General features: G+C 37.2%; 3 protein-coding genes across 4 annotated transcripts in view; 1 reads left to right on the plus strand and 2 right to left on the minus strand.

The window, feature by feature from the left end:
• Nucleotides 1-2,978, minus strand: part of LOC101164513 (leucine zipper tumor suppressor 2) — a 32,422-nt gene extending 29,444 nt beyond the window's left edge. The window contains exon 1 of one of the 2 annotated variants that reach the window (XM_011488367.4): nt 2,695-2,978. Coding sequence is in view for 1 of the 2 variants with exons in the window: in XM_011488365.4 (XP_011486667.1) it covers nt 2,695-2,714 (20 nt within the window). In the remaining variant the exon portion in view is untranslated. The remainder of the gene's footprint in view (nt 1-2,694) is intronic. The other variant, XM_011488365.4, reaches the window with a different exon arrangement.
• Nucleotides 2,979-12,844: 9,866 nt separating this feature from the next.
• Nucleotides 12,845-20,315, minus strand: twnk (twinkle mtDNA helicase). The gene is made up of 7 exons (XM_004080624.5): nt 20,256-20,315; nt 19,411-20,070; nt 17,730-18,432; nt 17,063-17,303; nt 16,881-16,988; nt 16,667-16,808; nt 12,845-13,848 (listed from the first exon to the last, which is right to left on the minus strand). Exons 2-7 carry the CDS (start codon nt 20,041-20,043, stop codon nt 13,501-13,503), a joined length of 2,175 nt encoding a protein of 724 aa, XP_004080672.1. The 5' UTR covers nt 20,044-20,070; nt 20,256-20,315; the 3' UTR covers nt 12,845-13,500.
• A 186-nt stretch (nt 20,316-20,501) lies between these two features.
• Nucleotides 20,502-23,273, plus strand: mrpl43 (mitochondrial ribosomal protein L43). Its single transcript, XM_004080604.4, has 3 exons — nt 20,502-20,770; nt 20,854-20,960; nt 22,582-23,273. Exons 1-3 carry the CDS (start codon nt 20,640-20,642, stop codon nt 22,794-22,796), a joined length of 453 nt encoding a protein of 150 aa, XP_004080652.1. The 5' UTR covers nt 20,502-20,639; the 3' UTR covers nt 22,797-23,273.
• Nucleotides 23,274-23,894: the final 621 nt, after the last annotated feature.

Genomic DNA, 23,894 nt, shown 5'->3' on the forward strand with positions numbered 1-23,894 from the left:
TCCAGTGATCTTGAGGCATGTCATCTGATTTGTTAAGCAACCGAGAGTGCCTTTCTCTAACAGGATGTTTTGGAATGTGGTAGTTACAAAATTGAAAATGTTTTACTTTCTGCTGTCAAGTTCTATTTAATTTTGTTCAACTCTGTGTTTTGTCAGTGGGAGCTAGCTATCTTGGTCTACAGAATTTTTAATGTATATTTTATTGTTAAAGATTTTTTTTTACCACTTACTCTCCCCTTGATGGAAACACACAAGTAGGAGTGGCCAAGTGCTATTATAAAATGCACTTAAATTAGCTTCAAAAAGTCTACTATTACTCCAAAAAGCATAACTTTAGTACCAAACTTTGTACACATTCTTAAAGACCCACTCCAGTTATTTTTGGATCTCTTGAAAAATCGTTCCCAGTGGTCTTTTTATTATGATTATGCCAAAAACTGGTGTTTTCTCTGACATAGTTTTTGCAGAGCCGCAGTAGTTCTTCAGAGATTTGCCACTGAGTTGTAGGTGGGGACCTTTGACGTAGAGTAAGCCTGGCCCTACTTCCATCTGTTTACACTCTCTCCTGCAAGTTTGCAGCCCCTCACAATCCCAATCTAACATTACCGGTGCAACAAAAATACAGAGCAATTTTGGAGTTATCCAGTCCTACAGTCACTGGTGATCCAGATGCCAGCTTGAACGAGAAAAATTAAAATGTTTGTCTGCAATGGATGCATCAGAATAGAGTGGAGCAGGAAACTTGTAGCCTACCGATTGTATTTTTTACAATCTTCTTCAAAGAGTATTTTTTCATTTTTTATTACGAAAAACTTCGACAAGAACATTTTAAAAACACCAAAAGCACTATTTTCATTAAAATGGGTCTATAGTGTGAAAAATAATAGTCAAAATAGAATACTTTAAAGAGTTCTTTTAAACCAAATCTATCAATTATAACTCAAAGGATCTGTTACTGAAATATTAAAATAAAATAGAAATTGTCAGTCTCGTTTAAAGTTGCGTCTGTTTCTTCCATCGTGTCAGAGATTAAAATAGTGCAAATTTGCTTCTCTGAATGACAATCTTCCATTAACAGCTCTCTCTTCCTATCTTGAGCGATGATGAGAGTTCTTCCATAAATTTCTCATATCGTTAAAAATCTATCCAGGAAAATTGCAGATAATGTTGAAGACTTCTTAAAATTTGGATGAGACAAAAAGAGTTAAACCAGCTCTTTTGAAAAAGCACATTAGACTATTTGAGCCATTGAAATTTTAAGTTGGTCATCGGCTGCTCTGTTCATTTTCCTGGCACATTTACTCGCCTTGTTTAGAGTATTTGACAAATGTTTACAGATAACACTGCTGTATGCAAATCTACTATTGTTTTTCTTTCTTTTAGAAAACCTGTTGCTTGAACGAACTAGCAAGTTTCTATATAAACACTTGTGCAACTGTTGCCTACTTGCATAAAAGTACTGTAAACAAAAGTCCAAATTACCTACTTAAGCTAAACATGTTTGTGCAACAATGGTGCTTCCTAGAGTTCCTGTCCTGAAGTTCCTGGCACAGTAATACAGTTAAAGTGGTCATATGTTAACAAAAGAGTGGCAGAAGAGGAACATTCTGCATTTCTTAAAACTCTGGTGTGCTATTGATAAACAATTAAAAAAAAAGTAAGTAAGCTAACAGTTTTAGACTATACCAAAACAATAGGAATGGGGAACATTTCTACTCCTTTACTGCTAGAAAAAGTTCTCTAGAGAGTTAAGAATAATAATAACTCATTCATTCATCTTCTTCCGTTTTATCCCTTTTGGGGTCATGGGGCTGCTGGAGCCTATCCCAGCCAACCTGGAAAGGTTGCCAGTCTGTCGCACGGACACATATCACACATCCATTCACTCTGACACTATGGACAATTTAGAATGGCCTATGAAGCATGCTTTTGGACAGTGGGAGGAAGCCAGAGACTCCGGAGAGAACCCACACATGCACAGGGAGAACATGCAGAAAGGTCTCCCATTGATCCATTGATATTCTGTTTCAGGTACCCCAGCCGGGACTTGAACCAGGGCCTTCTTACTGTGAGGCAAGAGCGCTAACCACTGTGCAGTCATTATTATTAGTATTATTAGTAGTATTACTATTATTACTATTCAAAGCTTTTTTTTTTTTTTACTTTTCTGAGAACTTTATTTCCAAACACACTTTGGACATTTTCTGAAAAGTTTACCAATAATAATCTAAATCAACCTTTGTTTTTAAACACAAGGGTTATTTTTCCTACAAGTCGCTGATAAGAAAACTTGATTTACGGTCTGGACGGAATCTAAAGTCGGAGGAGGAAATGAATGTGGTTCTTTGACGAGAGGCGTTTTGTTTTGACTAAACTTGACGTGTCTGACGCAGGAGATGATAAATACATCGATACATAAACAAGAAAGGGGGAGTCTAGTGAGAAAAGGCGTCAGAAAGACTTTACTGTTCGTCAATCTAAAATATAATTTAACTTTTCTTATGTCAAGTTCTAAGCTAACTTCAACTAATGGGGAACAGACAGACTGAGCTAAAGGACTGCCTTCATACCTAAGCCGTGCTTTTTTTTTTAACGCATATAACATTGTTCTAACGAATAAACACAAACCTATAAACTTATTGGACTTTAATTTTAGTCCTCAACCACTTTTAGAAAAAACAGAAAAATACCTACCTTGACAGCAAAGTCAACATTCCGAGACAGACAGTTCTGTTTTTCAAAGTCTGCAGGGACAGGCAGGGTAAACCTGATGATCCGAGACTGAAAATGTTCTAACCCATAAACACGTACATTAACCAAGTAGATGAATAAAAATAAAATAAAAACTCCAAGCTTTCTTTCTTTTCGACCCTCACGGCTGCATTTAATGGAAGTGCTTTACTTCAGAGCGGGGCTGGACAATAACTACTCGCGATTTTCAGAACTGAGTGGACAGTGTGGGAAGCTAGCAAGGCTACAAAGGGCCATATCCGGTTGGGAACTTCAAAATAAAAGTAATTTTCTGTTTTTATTTTTTATTTTTTTATACTGACCATAGCTTTGTAAACATTTTGCGTGTACAGAGTAAATTTGTAAGTACACCTTGCCAATAACATGAACCTGGTTGTATATATATGAAGACGCCAAAAATTACATAGGAAAAAAAAACCTCTCTCTCACTCTCTGCACGTATTTTTTTCACACAACCTTGGGTCGTCTACCAGAGCCCTGGGAGCTTAAGGGTCCTGTGGAGTAACTTATCGGTTCCTACCACTGCACCTGTCTGGACTGAGATTTTTGAGGTCTTTCCAGGGATCCGCTGTAGCCACTCCTCCAGCTTTGGGGTTACTGCCCGAGTGCTCCAATTACCACAAGCACCACCTTCACCTTTACCTTCCATATTTTCTCCAGTTCTAGATCTCAGTCCCTGGTTTTCCTCCAGTTTCTCATGTTCGTTCTGCTTGATGTTGCCATCACTTGGTACTACCACATCCACCACAACGGCTGACCCTGGGTGGGTTATTTAGTGTTCTTGGTAATACACAGCAAGCAAAAATATCCAATCCAGCATAAAATCTAAAAATATATTTTTAAAAACAAGTATGTAAAAGTATTTAATAGCAAAGTTTGCTTTGGATTTTCTGTCAGTATTGTCTCAGCAGAGTGTTGGTGCACTTTAAAACGGTTCAGCTTTTACTTTGAAATAAAAGAGACCGTTTCCGTTATTCATGTTGAAGCGTCTTCGTGGTGAAGAACTCTTTAAACACATATGCTTGTTTCACTTTATTTTAAAACAGGAAGATATTTGTTGCCACAGAGACCTTCATTATAATCCTCGCTTTTGTTCTTGTGAAAAAAGGTTACCTGATTAAAAAGTAACAAGTTATACTAAAGCTAGACAAATGCAACAATAATGACAATAAACTATAAACCACTAAGTTTTTAACGTGCTGCAAGAAACAAAAAGTGTATTATAATGTTACTTTAATAGCATTAAAGTGCTCCATGGCTTGAAAACAGTGTTCTGATAGTAAACCAAAGAGTCAAAAGGACCTCTGTGTCTGGGCTATAAGGTGATTATAGATATCTAAAGAGGTTTGTCCATAAAATAACCTAGATTCAAAGCCTTCAAAGCACAACCGGTTCTTTTCTATTCTAAATATGTAGAACGAGGTCATGCCTGCATACCTCGGCCCTGAGACAAGCCTCTTTGCTCCAAAAGATTGAGATAACATTTAGTCCGGCTGAGGTTTTTATTTTCCCTCGGATCATTTATAATAGCATGTGTGCAGTGACACAGGCAGCACTTTTATCAAGTGAAATCCTTTGAAATTTGGGTTAAGTGTTGGAGCAAAACAGTGGTGTGCTTTTTTTTGTCATTTTATACCTTGTGCTATTGACACATGGCGCCCTGCTATAAATGTTTGACCCCAGCAGTGAAGAAGAAGCAAAAAGATAGAAAATCATCTTGAGGTTTCATGATATTTATCAAAGGAGGGGCATGACAGAGAACACTCTATGAACTGCTGCTCTGATCAGCATTGATGATTTCACAAACAGCGTAGGAAAGGACTCTGATAACTTACCATTTTGGCAGTTTATACATTCAATATGATAAAGTTAAAATGTCATATCTATTTAAAATGTTGTATGCAGATTCTCTAAAAAAAACTCTTTCCATTCTAACAAAGCATCTCTTTATTTCCTCGTTTCAGAAGGCTGATGCTCCAGTGGTCAGAAATTAAGACAGAAGTCCAGCATTTATCTGGCCATGAGAGAATCTGAGAGGGGTTGTTAAAGTAATTGATAATTGTCTGTAGGCTAACCACTGCGTGCCTGCTGACTTCCAGAATCAAACCATGGAGTCTTAACTTTTTGTCACTCAAGCATGGTGACTGAGTTCCTGCTGCTCCTTGTTGGGCACGACAAGATGCCTATCATCGCCCAAATCCGCCTGCTTGTCTGCAATTATGTTGTGCTGGCTGATAATGAGACCCCCAGGTCCACAGTGAGCTTGTTTTACTCATGAATCCTGATAGAGATAAAGTGAGCAGTGTAGGGAAAATATTCTGAGATGCAGCGAGTTGTTTTGCAACAGCTTCTGTTGTTTGAAAGTCCATTTCCTAAATGGGAAACTGCAGCACTTTTTCAACGATTCATTTGATATGTGCACAGCAGAACTGGCAAAGTCCCTTTATTATGTTTTAAAAACATTCATGCAGCTTAAAACATTCCCATTTGCACTGTTTTTATACATTAGCTAATGCAGTCAAAACATTTTGTTACAAACAGAATTTTTTCCCAGAAAATATATTCCAAAATGATGGTGAGACAAACAGAAGAGGCTCTAAAAATGATAAAAGTGCACCAAAAATCTTTATAAATTAGTACAAAACAACAAAATACTAATTATTCTTGAGCAAAAAGGGTTGTATTTCCCCCCTTATTTTATACTTAGCGTTTCACCTTGATCAATTTTCCGTTTTTGGAGAGCAGGAAAAATATGAAGTTAGATTTGTTGCTAAAGTGTTGTCCATCTGTAAAAAAGTTTCATACTTGTAAGAGACTTGTGTGTCTGTAAAAAATGTTGTACTTGTAGAAGAAATTGTCTGTGTTTAACACAGACAACGCATTTTTACAAATGGACAAAAGTTATGAAACAGTTATAAAGCAGTTTTATAGATGCACACACTATTATCTTATTATAGGTACAACACTTTTTTACAGAGAAACAATTCTTTTGATGAGGACAAAATCTTTTTACAAACAGAATTTTTCCCACACATACAAAACATTTTTACGGACACACAAATGTTTTTTACAGTTACAAAGCATTTTTACATGAAGACAATTTTTTCTACAGGTACAAAATATTTTTACCGACACACAAATCTCTTACTACAAGTACAAAACCTTTTTACAGATGGACAACACTTTTGCAATAAATCTAACTCCATAGAAAGGACATTTTATTTGTAATTTCCCTCTTATCATTTTGGCCTTTAGGGAATATTCATAAAAACCTTTGTTTTTTAGCAACAAAATCAAAGGGAAAAAAGGAAAACTTTGTGAATGGATTCATCCAGGCGGATGCATGTGATTCTATTTGATTGACTTTATCTTCTTCTTTTGGGCTTTAACCTTCAGGGGCACGGGGAATCAGGTTCCTCCATCTAACCCTGCCTTCTGCATTGTTTCCTCAAACTTCAGTTACCTTCATGTCGTCATTTACTGCATCCACAATCCTCATAATTGGTCTTCCTCTAGAACTATTGCCTGGCAGCTCTACAGTAGACTTAGCATTCTTCTACCAATAGATTCACTGTCTCTCCTCTGGGCATATCGGAAAAATCTTAGTCTGGTCTCTCTGACTTGACCTCCAAAACCTCTAAAAGGTGCTGTCCCTCTGATGTGCTCATTCCTTTTAAAAGAGGCTATATCGTTAATTAGCACATTAGTACAAATCCTGAGAGTTAAATGTTATGTTAAAAAATAAAGAGAATTCAAAAAAAAATTTAGATTTCTGTTGGCAATCTTTTTCAAGACAGGAACTGAAAATCCAACTAATAAACATTTGCATACCTCTGGAAATTTACATACAAGACAACTCATAAAGGAAATCCTTAAAAACACAAAGAAATCCACACAAACCAGACTAGAAATATCACAGCTGCTTTGCAATTCAGCTCCATTTTCTTCTGTAATGCAAAAACAACTCTTTTTGCTACAGTTCTTGTATGTAGATTGTAGATTTTAGACCAATTCATGAAACTACTCTAAAGAAAAGTAGCTAATCATAAAGATGTTTCCATAAAACCTGCAAACTCGTTGCTCAGCCTACGACAGAACAGTTTGTTCATCTGAAAAGCGCATATGGTTTCCATGTTTCTGCTAATGAAGACAAGTTGAGGATGTATCCCATTTCCATACATGCTGCAATAGCTCTTTCAGTAACAGTTGAAACAGGCGACTCCATCTGTCCTCAATAATCCCTCATGGGACAGATGCTATGATGAACATTGTGGGATAGGAGCACTCTGACAACCACAGCGAGAGCATATCACTTAATATTAATATTAGAACATGTGGCTTCGTTCCAATTTTCACTCCACCCTTCCATCATTTGCCAACAGAACGCTGGAGCTGGAAAGGGTTGAGGTTGCCAAAGGAGTAGCTAAGACATTTAGCTCAAACTTTTATTTTGAAGCAATGATTTTTAAAAATATATATATCCAGTGCTGCTGCAATGTAGCCCTAAAATATAATGTAATTAAAAGCATTTGTCATGGTCATATCAAATTTCTTTTTCATGTAATTGGTTTTGGTAATCCGCACATTGTTCAAAAAGTGTAAATTTGGAACCAAAAATACATAACTTTTCACCGTTTTGTTACCGCTAAAGAGAAACAATTGAGAATAGAGACTGTCAGTCGCTGTGGCTTGTGGACCACCTTGTGTCTAGCTGTTCACTCATGCAAGATACAGCTATCATCATCAGAAAGGGGGGATCAAGGGCGGGGCAACTCTGCTCAGCACCAACGACCACACTCATGTAAAGGAGATTTTGGAAACAGTGGCTTTAGATAAACATGAAATGTGATCTTTTAAGACATTTAGGTTGTGGGATTTTGGTTAAAAACTTCATAATCATAATTAAAACCCACTGGGAATGTTTTTTTTAATTGTCACACATTCCTCTTTGGACAGGCTTATTGCCAGGCTAGCTAGAAACAGAGAACATCTGATTCATTAGTTGTTAGAAGGCTGCTAGAAGCTAGAAGCTGGGGTAAGTATGCACTTATGCACTGGGGTTCTGTCCTCTATCTTTAACTTTTCTCCTCTGCACTATTCTGTACCATTTATTTATCATTTCACTCTCCATCCCTCTGTTTGGTGCAGTGCAATTCATGTGTTGTCCCTCTTATCCACTCCCCTCCGCGGGAGCGGGTGAGATTCCAGATTCCAGGTGGATCGTCTGCGCTCCTGTCCTTGGCCGTGGACCTCACCTCTGGCTCGTCTCGTGCCCAGCTGCCCTCCAGTTCCATGCCCATCTACAACACTTCAAACAAGTAGTTGTAGATTTAGATGAGCTCATTCTTCTTTAACAGTTATATCGTCTATCCATCCTGGGAGAGGATCCCTGAGGTTTCTTCTTTTTTCCTGTAATCTGCTTTTTTTTTAGGAGTTTCTCCTCACCAAGAAGGAGGCTCTAAGACAGGGATGTCCAAGGTCTGTCTAGTTTAGTTTAGCAATTAGCTCTTGTTCATATTTTATGACTGATTCAATGTTTTTATACAATTATTGGTGTGAAGCCCATTGATACAACTGTGTGGTGATATTGGGCTATATATATATATATTATTGAATTTAATTGAATTGAACTGACCTGCTTCAGCAGTCCTTTTCAATTTGCAGGTGCTCAAAAAGCAGGCAGTCAGTGTATGTACAAGACCTGACAGGAGTAAGCAGAGCAGGGCCTCTAATGAAGGTGACTGCAGACAGCTAATTTTTTTTTTGTCTTGGCTGTGAAGCATGCCTGGTTGCCTGGCTGAAAACTGTCTGTAACTTTCTTTTTTTCACCACCTTTCACAAGGTACAGTGTGGCAAGACGCTGAGGTCCTGCCAGAAGCTTCCCCTGTCCTAGCGGGGGGGGGGGGGGGGGGGGGGCTATAGCTTTATTTGCTCCAGAACAAGGAGCGCATCTCAAATGACACTTTGCTAATCACAAACTTGACACCCATCGCTGTTATTAAGCTCCAACTGTCACCCTGTGTGCTCACTTGTTTAACTTTTGCTCTACAAATATAATTTATTTCCATATAAAAAAAACATGAATATTATTTCATTATTTCGTAGTCATAATGAGCTGGGACCTGGGCCTTGTCCTGCCCTGGGAGCTCACAGAGGACTTTTGGTTATTAATATTCGCAGCAGCAGGCGTAAAGTGGGTCAAACGTGCTGAATAGCACATGAGCGACACCGAGCAAAGCCCACCTCAATCACATCCTGACATAATGGGAGTGGCTGGACATACTGAGTCAGCCGTGAGTCTGACGGGGCCTCCGGTGAGTCTCTGAGCGACATGAGTCCTCAACATGGCCAGACTGATGGGACAAATACAAAAGGAGGTCCACAATTTATATCGTAAATTGTGCTGTTTATTCCTTTTTTTTAGATTATTGTTAATAAAATTGCAGTTGCGAGCAAAAAAACAAGATTACTAAAATGTAAATCTTGATCCCAGCTTCCCACGCACACCACAGAAGTCATTGCGCTTTCTTTGATGCTTCCTCCCCATAATTTGTAACATTTTCCATTTTTCTATCAGCATCTTTTAAACAATAAGCTATTTGAGTACCGAAAAGGGTCTTTTTTAGGCTAAATAAGGCTGAATAACACTAAATGGATGAAAACGTTGTAGGTATAATAATGTTCACAGCAGGTTGCATATGTAAAAGGGCAGAAATCCTGCAACCAAAACTAACCAACCAAAACTAAAGCCAAAAGTTATTTAGATTTGACAAATTAAAAGCATTAAAGGTCCATCAACTTAGCTTGGTTGAAAATCAGACTAAATTTTTTTATTTTTTGAGTTTTTGACAAATACATCCACTTTATATCTAAATTAAAGAAGAAAATCATCGGTTTTGCTTCAGGTTTAATCAGAAAACTTTCTCATCCACTCGACAGAATGTTGATATAAAAAACATGTGTTGTTTCCTTTATTGTCTAACTTCACAATCTTCAAACAAAATTGCTGCAGATTTTCTTGAACTTTTACTGACACGCAAAAATTTTGCTTTAGATCACAGATTACAACTGGAGATTATCAAATTATCTCCAGAAAGATGAAATAGTTGGATTAATGACGGGCAGCTATCCATGTGTTTATGGATCTGTGCCTGGTCAGAGAAGCTGGAGGAAGTTTATCCCCCGATGTCTTTTCTTAGAGTTATTTGGGATAATTTTAGGATAAATCTTTGTCTGATTTCAACGTTTTTTCTTTCATTTTAGTCAGGAAGAATTTGGCTTTATTTAAAAGCTTGTTTGGTCTCTTTATTCTTGTTTCTTTTGTGTTCAAGAGCTGAATTGCTGACCCCCCCCCCCAACTCTCCATATGGCAACTATTTGAAACACATTCTAAGCTGTAATCAGCAAGCCATTCAAAACAAAAGAGAACAATCCTACATTCAGTGTTTAATTCAGAAACGTAAAGTGATTTATGTGAGAAAACTCTGGATTTTATCTTCAAAGCATTTTTTGGAAAGACATCTGTGATATCACTAGGAAACAATGGCACAGAGAGTGGAGGTTTATGAACATTTTGCTACAACTTTCATTCTTTAGGCCTATTTTTTCTAATTTGGGTTTTTGGCATCTGAGCTTTGGGTGACAGAGCTGCCATTGACTCAGTGCGATAATGCAAAGAACAAAGAATCCCATTCAGAAGCAACGTCTCACTCCCACAGAGTCAAGAGGACACCCAGAGCCATCCAGCACACAGCCTGGAGTCATTATCTAAGCTGTGTTTAGTTTTTCAGAAGAGTAAAACATTCACAGAAATAAAATGTTTAGAAGAAACAAAAACATCCCATCTGTACAGGGCCTTTCTGCTTTCTGGTTTGCTGTGATTTAAGACTTAAAGCTCAGAAAGGTACTAACAACTCACAATTTTATTAATTTTGCTAAATTTTCAGTATTCAAGGTCTTTCCTTGGTCTGGTTTGTCACAAATGGTGCTAGCAGAGAATCAAGAGCTGACAAAAGCTATAACGTTTATAAAAATTCAAAAAAATCTTTTGCATGAGTTAGCCCTGTCATTAAATTTAAATTAAGTCACTTAATCATCTTATAAAACCTTGACTAATTTTACTTTTTTGTGCATCACCTCAAAACTGCCATTATTTCTGGTTGGTGAAATTGTTCATTTCTTTCACAATTAAGTTTAAAATATTGTATTTATGACTTTAAATTTTTTTATTAGAAGTGATTGTTTTATTTAAGCTTTCTTACCCTTCAAAATAATATCTTTTTGGTGGCAACATTTGCTCAACAAAAACTTGGGTCAGGGGAAAGTCTGGGTTTGCTGCGATTTTGGGGTGTTGTATCCCTCCAAGCTCCTAAAATGCTTAGAAAACCATGCTATTAGGTTTCAGTTTATGTATCCATAAATCCATCATATCCATTTATCATTGTGTTATGTCTTATAAGTTTTAGGCTAAATGGTCTTTCTGATTCTACTCACTGCGTTTACCAGGCTTGGGACAGGCATAATTAGGGCACTGACTTGTGCCCTGCTGACACATATATTTATATATATATATCTATTTACATGTAGACTTGCCTACTGTCTGTTGTGACTTAGATCCTAAACTTTTGTGGCTAGTTTTTAAGTTGATGTTCTGTATAAAACTTTTTTTTATGTATTACAGCAGTTTTTGCTTTCAGAAAATGGTGTCAACAATTGATTTCAGTGGTGTTTTACTTATACGAAGTAAAACTAATGTTCATTCGCTACCTAAAGTTGCTGAAAATAACAATGCTGTGGTATAATGGAAAAATAAAAGCCACAGATCACATTTTTTTTTCCAGCTGTGTTCACATTTTTGATTTTATTTTGACAAACCAAGTTAAATTTCCAGTTGTGTAGGCTTTAACACGTCGTTTTATGTTTGTATTCCTAAGTGGGACAACTCCAATTTCTTCTTGTGGCTTGGTAAATTATTTATTGGTCTATAGTGCATTAGCTTTTTTGTTTTGCTTGATTCTTTTAAAACACTCAACGTGGAACAATACTGTTCTTGGGCCCAGAGAATGGTGCCATGGTGCACCTCTGCTGACGCAATCACAATTGCCAAAAATGAATTGTTTGTATTCTTTTTTGTTTTATTTTTGTATTCTTATATTGGATTGACATTGTGTACATCACTTTGGGCCTCATTGGATGCTGCTTGAAAGTGCTCTAGAAATCAATCAATGAATAAAAATTATTATTATAATAAATTTTCACTTTTTAAGTTTAAGCTCAGACAGATTCTTAACAGTCATCTCACCCAATAACTTCTATCACACATAATTGGATGTGATTTTTCCACTTTTTATTATTACCGTAAATCATGTTTAAACACAGTTTAAAATAAATAAACTTGCAAGGCTCATGCAGTGATTTCAAATGTGCACAAGTATACCTCCTGCGAAACCAAATCCAAACCCGAATCATCAATGACAAACAGCTGGAAACAAGGATGTTGGATTTTAAAGGCACTGGAGGCTTCAATGGAATCATGTCAGTTTTTTTTTTAAGTATCATACATTGCATCTTCTTTTCATGGCTTAGATAAAAACATGCTTTTATCAGTTCAGTCAAAATTTCAAAAATGTTCAGCATACCCATTTGTGATACAAAATGAATTTATGACTAACCATTGCTAAAAATAAAATATTTTTATCAAATACTGTAGTGCATTCATATTTTAAGACTGAAAATTTCCATTTGCTTGATCAATCTAAATAATAGAGTTGCTGTGACTACGAGAGCTTTTGTCGGTGATACCCCACCCCTGGCTGCTCATTCTACCTGTAATTGCACACCAGGACAATTGATGAAAGATTTATGTGATAATTGTGAAACAGAATGCTAGAGGTGTCATTCACACAGGCTGTGGTAAACATTAGGAAAGGTAAGCTTCAAGTTATGCCCCCTTAGTAAAATGCTATTTGCCAACACTCTAAAGTAGTAGAGTAGAAGCCACAAGACTGGGCGGCGACAAAAGATGAAAACTTGCTTTAAGATAAGACAATTTGCTCATTCAACTAACAAACACATCCATTAATTTCTCAAACACTTTGTGTACAAATCATTTTATTTTGGCAACAGATGTCAGTCATGTCAACGTTTATTTCACTTTTTAGGCCACAGTGCCCCCTATAGACCACAAAATAAAATACACCCTACACTTGAGGATTTTTTGTTAGCAGTGATTTGCTGTATCAATTATGTAAAAAAATCAGTATAGAATACATTGCAGTTATATGAAGAGAACAGAAAAGCAACAATACTGTTACAATTAAAAATACAGCAGCTCTTCCTGTTACAGTATCTCCTAAATCTATGTAGCAGGACATAAACATGACAATTTCAATAACTGACAATTTTCTACAAAAATACTTTTGTTTAAAAGGGTTTAAACACTAAGTAGGAGTTGAACCTATCTGTCACATTCTTGTGTTAACATTTTCTCTTGAAATTAACTTTTTCTAGTCTGCATTTTATTGATTTAAAAGAAATTCAGTCAAAATTGACACTTCATACATTTCACAGTTGTTTTTCCCCCCACGCGTTTAAAGACAACTTAGTTTAAATGTATTTACATGAAATGTCTTTCCATAACTTAAGTATGACACACAGGATTGAAGCAAGTTGTAAGTATTTGAATGTAGAAATGCAACAAACATTTTTTGATCTTTAAAGAAAATTGACCATTGCCTAATTTGAACTTCATCACTTCTGAATGGTTTCATTTTTATTGGCAGGATTCTTCTGTGTTCGTTGAGTCTTTGTTGTTTTTGTCCCTTTCTCTGCTTTCCCTCCCTTAGCCTCTCCTTTGCTTGAAGCTGCAGTGTTTAACTGGACTTCCTCCTCATTCTCTGACTTGCCTGCAACTTTCCTGAGCTTGTGTTTGCCTTTGCTGGGAGTTGAAAAGGTGAGCGAAGCCTTGATAAAGTCCAAGGGGAAGATACCCACGTCTCCATCAAAGCGATTCTTGGTGACTTGTAAGGATCTGCGGCCCGGACATGTGACCAGCTTCTTCTCCTGCAGAATCAGGACATTGTCTGCCTCTTGGCTCGCCTGAAAAGTGTTCAAAGAATTTCTTTGCTCTTTAAAATGATTTTAAGCAAAAGTTCAGTTTTTTTTCCACACAACTTTTTAGTTCAGACCAAGTTTTTCCAGATGAAAAATATTCCAGTTTGTCTCTTAATTCTGCACTTTGAGTCCATTAAAAACCCACTCTGATCATCTTCTAAATTATTTTCACAATGTTCCTAGTGATCTTTTAATTATGATTATGCAGTTTTTAGCCTAAATCAAAAAACCTGTGAAGTTTTCTAGAACATTGTTACTGCAGAACCATTGCTCAGAACTCAGATCATGGAGCCTGTGGCCCACCCAGCGTGTTTTCTACATCACAAATAAGCTGTTTTTCAAGCTGAATTTTTTTCTGCTTCTGATTCGCAACCATTTGAATAAAGAAATTCACAAAAATGCTATTTAGAGCTTCATTTGCCATAAGAACATGTTAAAAACACCAGAAACATGGTTTTCATCAGAGTAGGTCTTTAAGCTTCACAAACTTCCACACCAAAAACTCAAATCTGTACTGTGACTAAACACATCAAACAGAAAATAAGAATCTTGAAAGGATTATGAGCTGCCTATTGCAAAGATTTGACTGCTTTTTATTTAATTATTTGCCTTTTAAAGGCACAAAGATGAACATTACAGAAATAAAGCAGTATCTTTCAAGAGCAAGATTTCCCAAAAGTTCGTTGTTGAAAAAAAATGTGGCATCTTATACTGAGGTGAGCTGTGTTTTCCAAAGTCAAGAAAACCGGACAAGTTGGGAACAAAAATCAGTTTAATGTTTGACTGATTCATAAATGCGTGTTAAACAAGAATACAAACCTAAAAAAGTATATATTCAAACATTGGCTATATATTAGTTAAATTGAGTCAACGCAAAAAAAGCCCTTTAAAATAAAAAAAATACAAAACAAAAAAATAATAAAGTATCCATAATTTTCAACTCAAGGATACAGTGTTCCTTCGCTATATCGCGCTTTACCTTTCGCAGTCTCACTGTTTTTAAGGGTTTTTTCAGTGCAATTTTGCATGCTTTTTTTAACAGCACACTGTGTTCTGCATTCTGATTGGCTGTAGAACATTGTTAATTAATCTCCTCCATGCCGTGTCTTCTGTACAGAATGTTTTCAGCTCAACAAATCTGCACAAATCTTCAATTGCGATGAGATCTTTGTTTCTTTCTATGAAAATTGACTTATTTTTAGGGTTGCACGATAATATCGGATACCGATAATTATTGGCCGATAATGGACATTATGACGTCTTGCCGATAATTCTGATAAGAAAAAAATTCGCTGATAAAAATGACCGACAACTAAAAGCTTAAACTGTCGTCACTTCCTCACTCACAACTCCGTATTCACTTGTGCCATCAAGGTGTCTGCTCACCCGGCCCATCCTGCAAGCTTCTGTAGCATGTAAGTGACATCACCCTTCAGCACCTGCGCTACAGAGCTCTGTCTGCCACATGGCGCAGCTCTCACCCACGTGGGCTTATTTTACTGTGTCTGAGACCAACGACTCACTCGCTGTTTGCAAAATGTGTTCGACAGAAGTGTCACAAAGAGGGAAAAAGGTCAAGCTTTAACACCACAAATCTCACAAGCTATTTAAAAATTCACCACCGCGGTGTGTGGAAAAAATATGAAGCTTGCTATTGCTCATTCTGAAAAAAAAAGAAAAGAAAAAAAACTGCGGGGCTTGCATGGAAATAGCTGTCAGCACCCTTCACTAGTATTGATAGTGAGCGTTTTTTTCTTCTGCTGCAAATGTGCTGGATGAAAAAAATCAACAGCCAACTTTCAGAAAGTAGAGATGCTACTTATTGTCAGGAAGAATCTCCCATTGATCCAAACCCAGTTAAAAACAAAAAACGAAATGTAATTGTGGTAATTGTGTTTTTTCTTATTGTCATTCTGGTTTGTAAAATGCTTGAATGTCTATGTTTATGAAAAGTTGAGCAACCATTTATTTTGCACTTCGAAAAAACTTTATAGTTATTATTTTGTACTTCAGTTTCAAACAAAGCAATAATTTTTGCACTTTAAGATTAAACAATTTCTTTTGCACGTTATTATATCGGGCATTATATGCATTGAAAAATGTACTTGTTACATTGGTATTTAAGTTAAAGTCTTAGTATTTGTTCCGTCCATTGAAATGCATGTTCTCTGTTCACAGATGTATGGCAGACTGAAAAGGCTAATAAAGTGTTTGTACAATCTATTGTTCAATTTATTTGCAGGTAAAACTAGTTCTGCAAATTTGTTGAATACATAAGAGCTGCCCGCTGTTACTTTGTACTTACTAATATTTTTTTCTTAAGTATTTTAAAAAATATCGGTTGAGTATTTGTATCGGCTACAAGAGGCAGGAAAATATTACATATTGTATCGGTTGTAAAAAGTCATTATCGTGCATCACTACTTGTTTTTCTATGAAGATTTGAACTTTGAGAGTTTAAACAAGAGAGAAAATTTTGAAAATGTTCATGTCTGTCTAGGAAAAGTGTAAAAAGTGTTTAGTGAGGGATTTTACACCATGTAAACATCTACAATCCCACTCCCTAGATTTGACCTATTGCAAGTTACTTTTAGAATGTAACCCTGTGATGAACGAGGGAACAATATATTTTAAAATCTTACAATTTTGATGAATACTGTAGAAAAAAAAATCCTCAAGGATTCGATCAAAGCTATTGAACAATAATTTACAACATCAAAGCTAAGACTGAATTTGTAATGCAAGCCACCCTTTTCTAGTAAAGCTTTTGTTTTAAGAGACAGAAAAACCTATTCTTTTGTACCTTAGCAGAACCAAAGATGGACGCAGTTTGCAGTTCACGGTCATCCTCCTCCTTTCTCGGATGAATGATGAGAGTGACGTGACAGCTGCTGTTAGTGGCAAACTTCCGGAATACACCAATGATGTGGTCCTGAACTGCAAACCTGAGTCACACAAAAGCATTCAAACTCTAAATATCATTTTGTGTGTGTGAAAAAGATCATTTTCAGACTTACTTATCAATTGAAAGGTTTTCTTGTCCCATCATGAACTGCAGGTTATCAATGATAATGTGGTTTATATCGTAGAGGTATACGGCATGTTCCATAGTGTCCAGCACTGTCCTGCAGTCACATTACAAAGGTCAACATTTTCGACACACAAACCATTAAAATAAACTTCAAAATATCTCACTCACTTGATATTCTGTTGTCCATGAAAAGTCATAAAATAAAGTGGCAACTGTTCGAACTTGTCCGCCCAGAAGTCATATTTCTCCAGATTGTCCTCCAGCCTCTCCATGGCGAACTGCGTCAGCATGATCTTTGCCAGACGAACGTTGTTGATCTCAAAGCTGCCCCATAATGTGTTCACGCCCTGCATGCAGAGGTCCAACGCCAGCTCACTGATAAATGTGGTCTTCCCACTTCCTGTCGGACCTGGTAAACAGAATTTCAGCGAGCAGTTATGTGGGCAGTAAAAAACATGCACTTGAATTCTGACACATTTTACTCCAAATATTTGAACCTTTAGGTGGTTCTTTTGTACTTCAGTCATAAGGATGGAGGTCTTGTTTTTTTCTACTGTAGTTTTTACATTACTCTTTTTCTAGTGGTTTAAACTCGCATTCATGGATGCTGAGGGTACAGTTTTCTCTTCTAGTGACTTTTTAAAATCTTCTTTGATTCCCCTCTAAAATTTTTCAGGCTTTTGTTACCCAAAACCAATATTTCTTGGTTTCCTAAAACATTTAAATGAACGTTTGCAAATGAAAGACTTTCAACAGATGTTTTTCCTAAGACATTTAGTGTACAAACTCAATAAGATAAATTAAAATTGTTATTTTAATTAGGATTAATGAGTACCTGTGAATACTGTAAGCTCTCCTTTTCGATGACCTTTCAAGATCCTGTTGAGTTCTGGAAATCTTGTCCACTTGACTCCCGCCACCTGATCAGTGTTAAGCAGCTCGCCATACACATCCTCTCTGAGCTGCTTAAAGGACACGATGGACTTGTGAGAGGCTGGGATGGAACCTTTGATGATGCGGCTCAAGTTCTTGTTCTGAACCAGTGCCTCCAGTGGCTGTGGTTGATACTCTCCAGGCCGAACCAACGAACAGCGCTTCATGGCCAGTTTCCGTGAAAAGATCTTTGATGCCTCCCATGACCGAATGTCTCCTCCCAACCACAGTGTCACTCGCTTGAACTGCTCCAGGTAGGGGAGCAGAATTGGGGGAAGACAGCTGACTCCACGAGGAAGGGCGACACTTGGGAGACCCGTTGCCTGGCTCACAGCCAGACAGTCCAGCTCATGACCGGTCAGCACCACTTCTGAATCCATCCGGCTTATGAGAGTAAGGCCAAACAAGCAGTAATAAGAGCTAAACTTTGGGAATGTAGCTTCATTATAAGTGACTTTGTCTCCATCTGTCCTTTGGGCTGAAAGGAGCTTGATGCCCTTTAAGGAAGAGTCAGGTCCACCAACCCAGGGGAAAACCAAACTCTTGGTCGGCTTGAAGAGCTTAACCCCAAACCTCTTAAGGGTTGCATTGGAGATCTTTGTTATCTAAAAAAGGGCAATTTAAACATGTTATTTTTCCCAAAATGTTTTACTGGTACTATTTCTGTTTCACAAGGACTTTAAAGTCAACACTCAACACACATGTAGGACAGAACTGATGCTCTATTGCTAAACTTAAATGTTTGATGTCTAAAGACCCACTCCGGTTGTTTGATGTCTAAAGACCCACTCCGATGAAAACTGTGTTTTAACAAGTTCTTGTGATATTTTTCTCATGATGGAGGACATATACAAAAAAATTCAGCTTAAAACTGCATTTCTGAGTATTTCTTTATTCAAATCAATGTGAATAATCAGGAGCAGACACAAAAAAGAGATTGTATTTGTTACATAGAAAATACACTGGGCTTAGCTCCCTACTTCGCTCCATTTTGACACCTTCACTTGTAAACAAAAACACATCCATGTGCGTCTTTGTTTCCCCCGTCTGAGCTGGCATCAGGCTCAAAACTGTACAGCTGCACCACTAGGTCTGGGGTGTGAGGGCGAGTAAGTTAGTGAGAGAGCACAGAAAGAGAGGGGTGACAGGAAGTGGGGTCGGAGTTGCTCCATGGTAACGGCCCCTCCCTCAACGCAGAGGCGAATTTTTAATAAACTACTTCAGTTCTGCAGAAACTATGCCCTAAAAAAGGACAGAGGTTTTTGGATATTGGCTAAAAACTGCATAAACATAATTAAAAATCACTGGGAACGCTGTTACATTTGATCAAAAGATGACCGGAGTGGGTCTTTAAGCAAGCAGAAACAAAAAATGAAGGTTCAAAGTTCACAAGATTCAAATTTGGTGTCAGAAGTAGACATAGAAGTTGATTTGGAGCATGATTAAGAAAATTGGAGACAATGCTATAAAATAACTACCCTTTTTTACTTTATGCTTAACTTCTATGAAGGATCTAAAAAAAAAAAAACGCTAAAGAAATGCAATGATCGACAGACAAGAGGGAGAACAACAATCTACAATACCTGGAACATAGTTTTTATGAGTTGAACTTCATCATCTGGAAGATCTGCAAACAACACAGAGCTTGACCAAATCCCCTGGACCTCATTAAACTCTCTCTTCCTGTCCTCCTGCTCCTCCACACTCTCTGCATACCGCATCAGAATATTAGGGCTGATGAAGCCCTTTCCTTCTTTCTGCATCACCTCCAGACAGTCCTGGAGGTCCTCCCAGCTTCCTTCCGCCAGAGTGTCTTTACACAGAAACTGTCCTGTTGTTTTGTCAATGAACATAGAAAAGCTGTTACTCTGTGAGGGTGACTCTGTGAAGATACTTGGGATGTGTAGGCAGCTGTAGCCATCATGGAAGGGAATATCTTTGGAGCGTAGATACTGCTTGATTTCTGTGACTGTGATGGGAGTTAATGGGAACTCTACATTAGAGTTTGTGTCTTTTTTATAAGTTCGGAGTCCATTGTGAGTCAAGAAAAAGCCTGCTCCTTGAGCATTTAGTATATATGAAGAATTAGCAAGCCTGTGGAAACTTTGAACAGGAGATCTCAAATAAAAGGATGAAAAATGTCTTTGATAAGGAAACGTGGTGCCTGCCACCTGCCTGAGACAGGCAGTGCTCTCCAGCAGCAGGCTTCTCCACATTGGGTATCTGATTAACACATAATAATCCTGCAAAAGACAAAAAACACATTTGAAGACCACCAAAATATGACGAAATCAACACGAACAGACAGCAACATGTGTTAATGTTTGTTTAGAACGTAAGGAGGGAGATAGAGGTAGAAAAACAACATAAACTTAGTCAACAAAAAGTGTTTTGTGTTGAGTAATTGCAGGAGTAAAGCCACACTTACCTGCTGGTGGAAGACTAACCTTTTCTCCCATGCTCCAATGCTACCCGGGCTTTTGGGTACGGTTTCAAAACAAGTCCGTGTGAAACATGAGTTCAGGCATTCAGAAACCAATTTGTGTAAACAGAGGTGTTATAATTCATAAAACTTCAATATAGAGAGGTGAATTTTATTTTTTATAGTTGAAATCATTTTAGAGGGAAGCATTTTTTTTAAATGTTTTAACATAATTATTCTGCACTTTCATGGTTTAACACGAAACATTTTGTTGACGGACCGTTCCCCATCCTTTTGCCCTCTGTGAGTCTAACCATTTTTAACTATATAAACCAATTGTTTATTAAAACAGTGGTTATCGAAGTTACATTATTAACGCACGGCTGAGCGATGACATCCAGAGGGACACCGAGCCGCTTTCTGAAAAGCGTTCTTCAGAACGGCGTGGGTCGTTACGTCTGTCAGCTCAAACGAGTCTCTATCGTCTTCTCCAAAAAAGCCCAGAGCTCCCTCGGAGTTCGGTAAGAACGCGAGACTGTTTCCTTCTACTTATGTGTAAATTACAAGTAACCGAGCAGCAAACTCTCTTTTTGTTCTGATGCAGAGATTTTATTGAGGAGGGAGTGGTGGATTATGCCAAGAAGAACCCTGGAACAGTTGTGTATGTGTCTCCACAGGCCTGCAACGTACCCAAAATAGTAGCAGAATATCGTAAGTGCAATAAATGCTTGTTTATATTATAGTCTCGAAAAAATACAAAATCCCTTTACTTTAACTTCTACTTAGGTTAGGCGTTACTCGAAACTGAATTGATAGGGTTCTAGTTTTGGATAAGGTAATTGGTTTAATGCTAACAATGACAATGGAGTCATCTTTTTTAATTTTTTTTAGGAACAACAATATTCAACAAACTTGTATGTTGAACAAAAAAAAAGGAACGTATAAAAAAAGAGGTATTTCTATATAATACTTAAAAAAAATGTACCTTATAAAATCAGTTGCTTCGTGATTTTGTTTTAATAGTTTTCTCATTTCACTGTTTTGTCATCATAGTTATTTTTAATTTTTGATTTATGGATGTCCACATCACACATAACTTAAGGTTGTAGGGAAATAGATAAAAGGTTTTCCAGCTGAATTTTATGCTAGATTTTAACAGACCTTAAGAACCTCACAATTTAATAAAAAGAAGAAAAAATACTTATAGTTGGTGTTAAATTTTGGTTGTCATTGGACACTGCTTTCCTAAGATCTCAACTATCTTAAACATAAAAGTTTTTTTATTATTATCTAGCCTTTATTATTATTTTAATATTTTATAACAATTTATTTTAACCTTTGTCTGTGAATCACGTGAAACACATCATCATAAAAATCAACACTCCGCTTCTAATCAAAATTATAGGTACATACCTAACAAATGAGGCAGTTTTGTATTATGAGAATTATGGCATATGTTTCAGCTTTTTGTTTTGGTCAAAGTCCCACTCCAATCCTCTTTTGATCTATTTTAAAAGGGTTCCCAGTGGTCTTTTAAATATGATTGTCATTTTTAGACATTTCGTAGGACCTAGTTTCTGCAGAGCGGCAGTAGGTCATTAGAAACTACTACCTCTGAGTTGTGGGTGGGAATGTTGATGTACAGCAAACCCGCCTCCCCCTTCCTGTCACCCATTACATGCTGTCCTGCTAGCTTACAACCCCTCACAACCTTAACGTAACATTACCAGTGCAACAAAAATGGCGAGCAATATTGAGGCTATCCGGCCGTATAGTTCTGAGTCAGATGTCAGCCTAGATGAGTAAAGCACAGACATACATGGATCTAGTTGTCCACAAGTCTATGCATCAGGATGGAGCGGAGCAGGGAGCTTGTGACCCGTCCAGCGTGTTTTCTACGTCACAATTAGGATCTTTTTCATATTTGCATTTTTAGTCTAATCTTGATTCACAATGATATGAATACAGAAATTCTCAGAAATGTAATTTCAAGCTTCATTTTCTTTATTTATCTCCTCCATCCTCAGAAAAATGCCATAGCAACTTGTTAAAAACACCAAAAACACCATATTAATCGGAGTGGGTCTTTAATGAATTGGAAACGTAGACTGCAGTGATGCATTGTTGTGAAAATGCTGTTGGGGGCAGTATGGTACTTACCTGTGAGACCTATTTGATGTTCAAAAGTATTTTTAAATAATCAATCAGGGCAAAGACCGAGAGCACTTGGGACATGTCGCCAGGCCGTGGCAGGGCGAAAAATATTGTGTTATAGTTGAATAATGTTAGTTAGTAGTAGATGTTAATTCTTGTGCTTTTTTTCTCTCCACAGTAAATGGCAACGTAAGGGAAGAATTAGTTACAAGCAAAACATCGCAGCAGATTTCCGAGATTCTGACTAAGCTGACCAATCAGTCTGGTCTGGACATTATCCGACTGCGAAAGCCCTTCCACACAGACAGTCCCAGCATTCAGGGCCAGTGGCATCCATTTACTAACCGCCCCTTGTTAATCGACCCCAAACCACCTACGGCCAGCACAAAATAAAAAGTTGCCAAAGTCAAACCCCAGCTTTATTTAGTAATAGCATATCAATTTCATGTTGATATTTGTCTTTAAGTGTTTTTGACTTCTGGATACTGGCAGCAAGAATGGGTTCCGCAGAAACATGCTCACAGCTGCAAAAATCACATCTGAAAATAGTCTGCAAGTAAATCCAAAAGAGGAGTGCTGGTTGGCATGCTGGAAGATGTTTCAAATCTGAGAATATGTGGAAAAGGTGTCAGGATCTGTAACATATGGCATTTTGTATGAATAAAACATTTGTTGGTAAAATACTAATATGTTGCATCAATCAACATTTTAATTCAGTTATATCAGAACAGCCTGTCAGGAAATAATTGGTGAAAAAGCTCATTTATGTTGTATCACTTAGTCTAAATGGCCTAACTACTTTAAAAATATAGGGGGCACTACTCTAAGCCAATTTCTTGACTAATAGAGAATAAAAAACTCGTTTTTGGAGTGTCCTCTCATTGATTTTGAGTGAACCTCATGTTTGAATTTGTTATTTTTTTAAATCTTTGAAATGATCCTTTAAAGAACCGTAAAAGATAGACTCGCTGCTGATTTGTTTTTGTTTTTTTAATAGCTCAACAAAGTCTTAGATCAATCATGTTTGTTTTGGATCATTTTCTGACTGATCCAGGACTCACTGGAACTAGAGGTGACTCTGCTCTCAAGGAACCAAACCAGCACAGAACATGCTTGGACACTTTCCTCCCTTCTTATTGATGAACTTGGCTCTTTCCACTAAACTGCAGCAAAGAACCTTCAGTCTTCTGATTTAGACTCGGACACCTTGTTAATGTGGCCACATGGTCTGTAAGAACCCATAGTTTCATCTGACAGAAGTCTTGTTCTTACCCATCACTAACAAAATGTTATAAAACACTTGGCTTCTAAGCAAGACAAAAGAAAAAGCAGTACTGCTTACTGTTTTGATTGTCATTCATTTTCAACTGTAAAAAGCTGCAAAAATGCACAACAGATGTAAACTTGAGTGTGGAAGACGGTGAGAAAAAGACTGGTTTCAGCATTCATTGGAGACAATACATGATTTGGAAAGCCTGTTCTTTAATTCTC

Source organism: Oryzias latipes, chromosome 19 (assembly GCF_053564925.1).
Source record: "Oryzias latipes strain Hd-rR chromosome 19, Olatipes_Hd-rR_3.1".
NCBI classification, from domain to species: Eukaryota; Metazoa; Chordata; class Actinopteri; order Beloniformes; family Adrianichthyidae; genus Oryzias; species Oryzias latipes.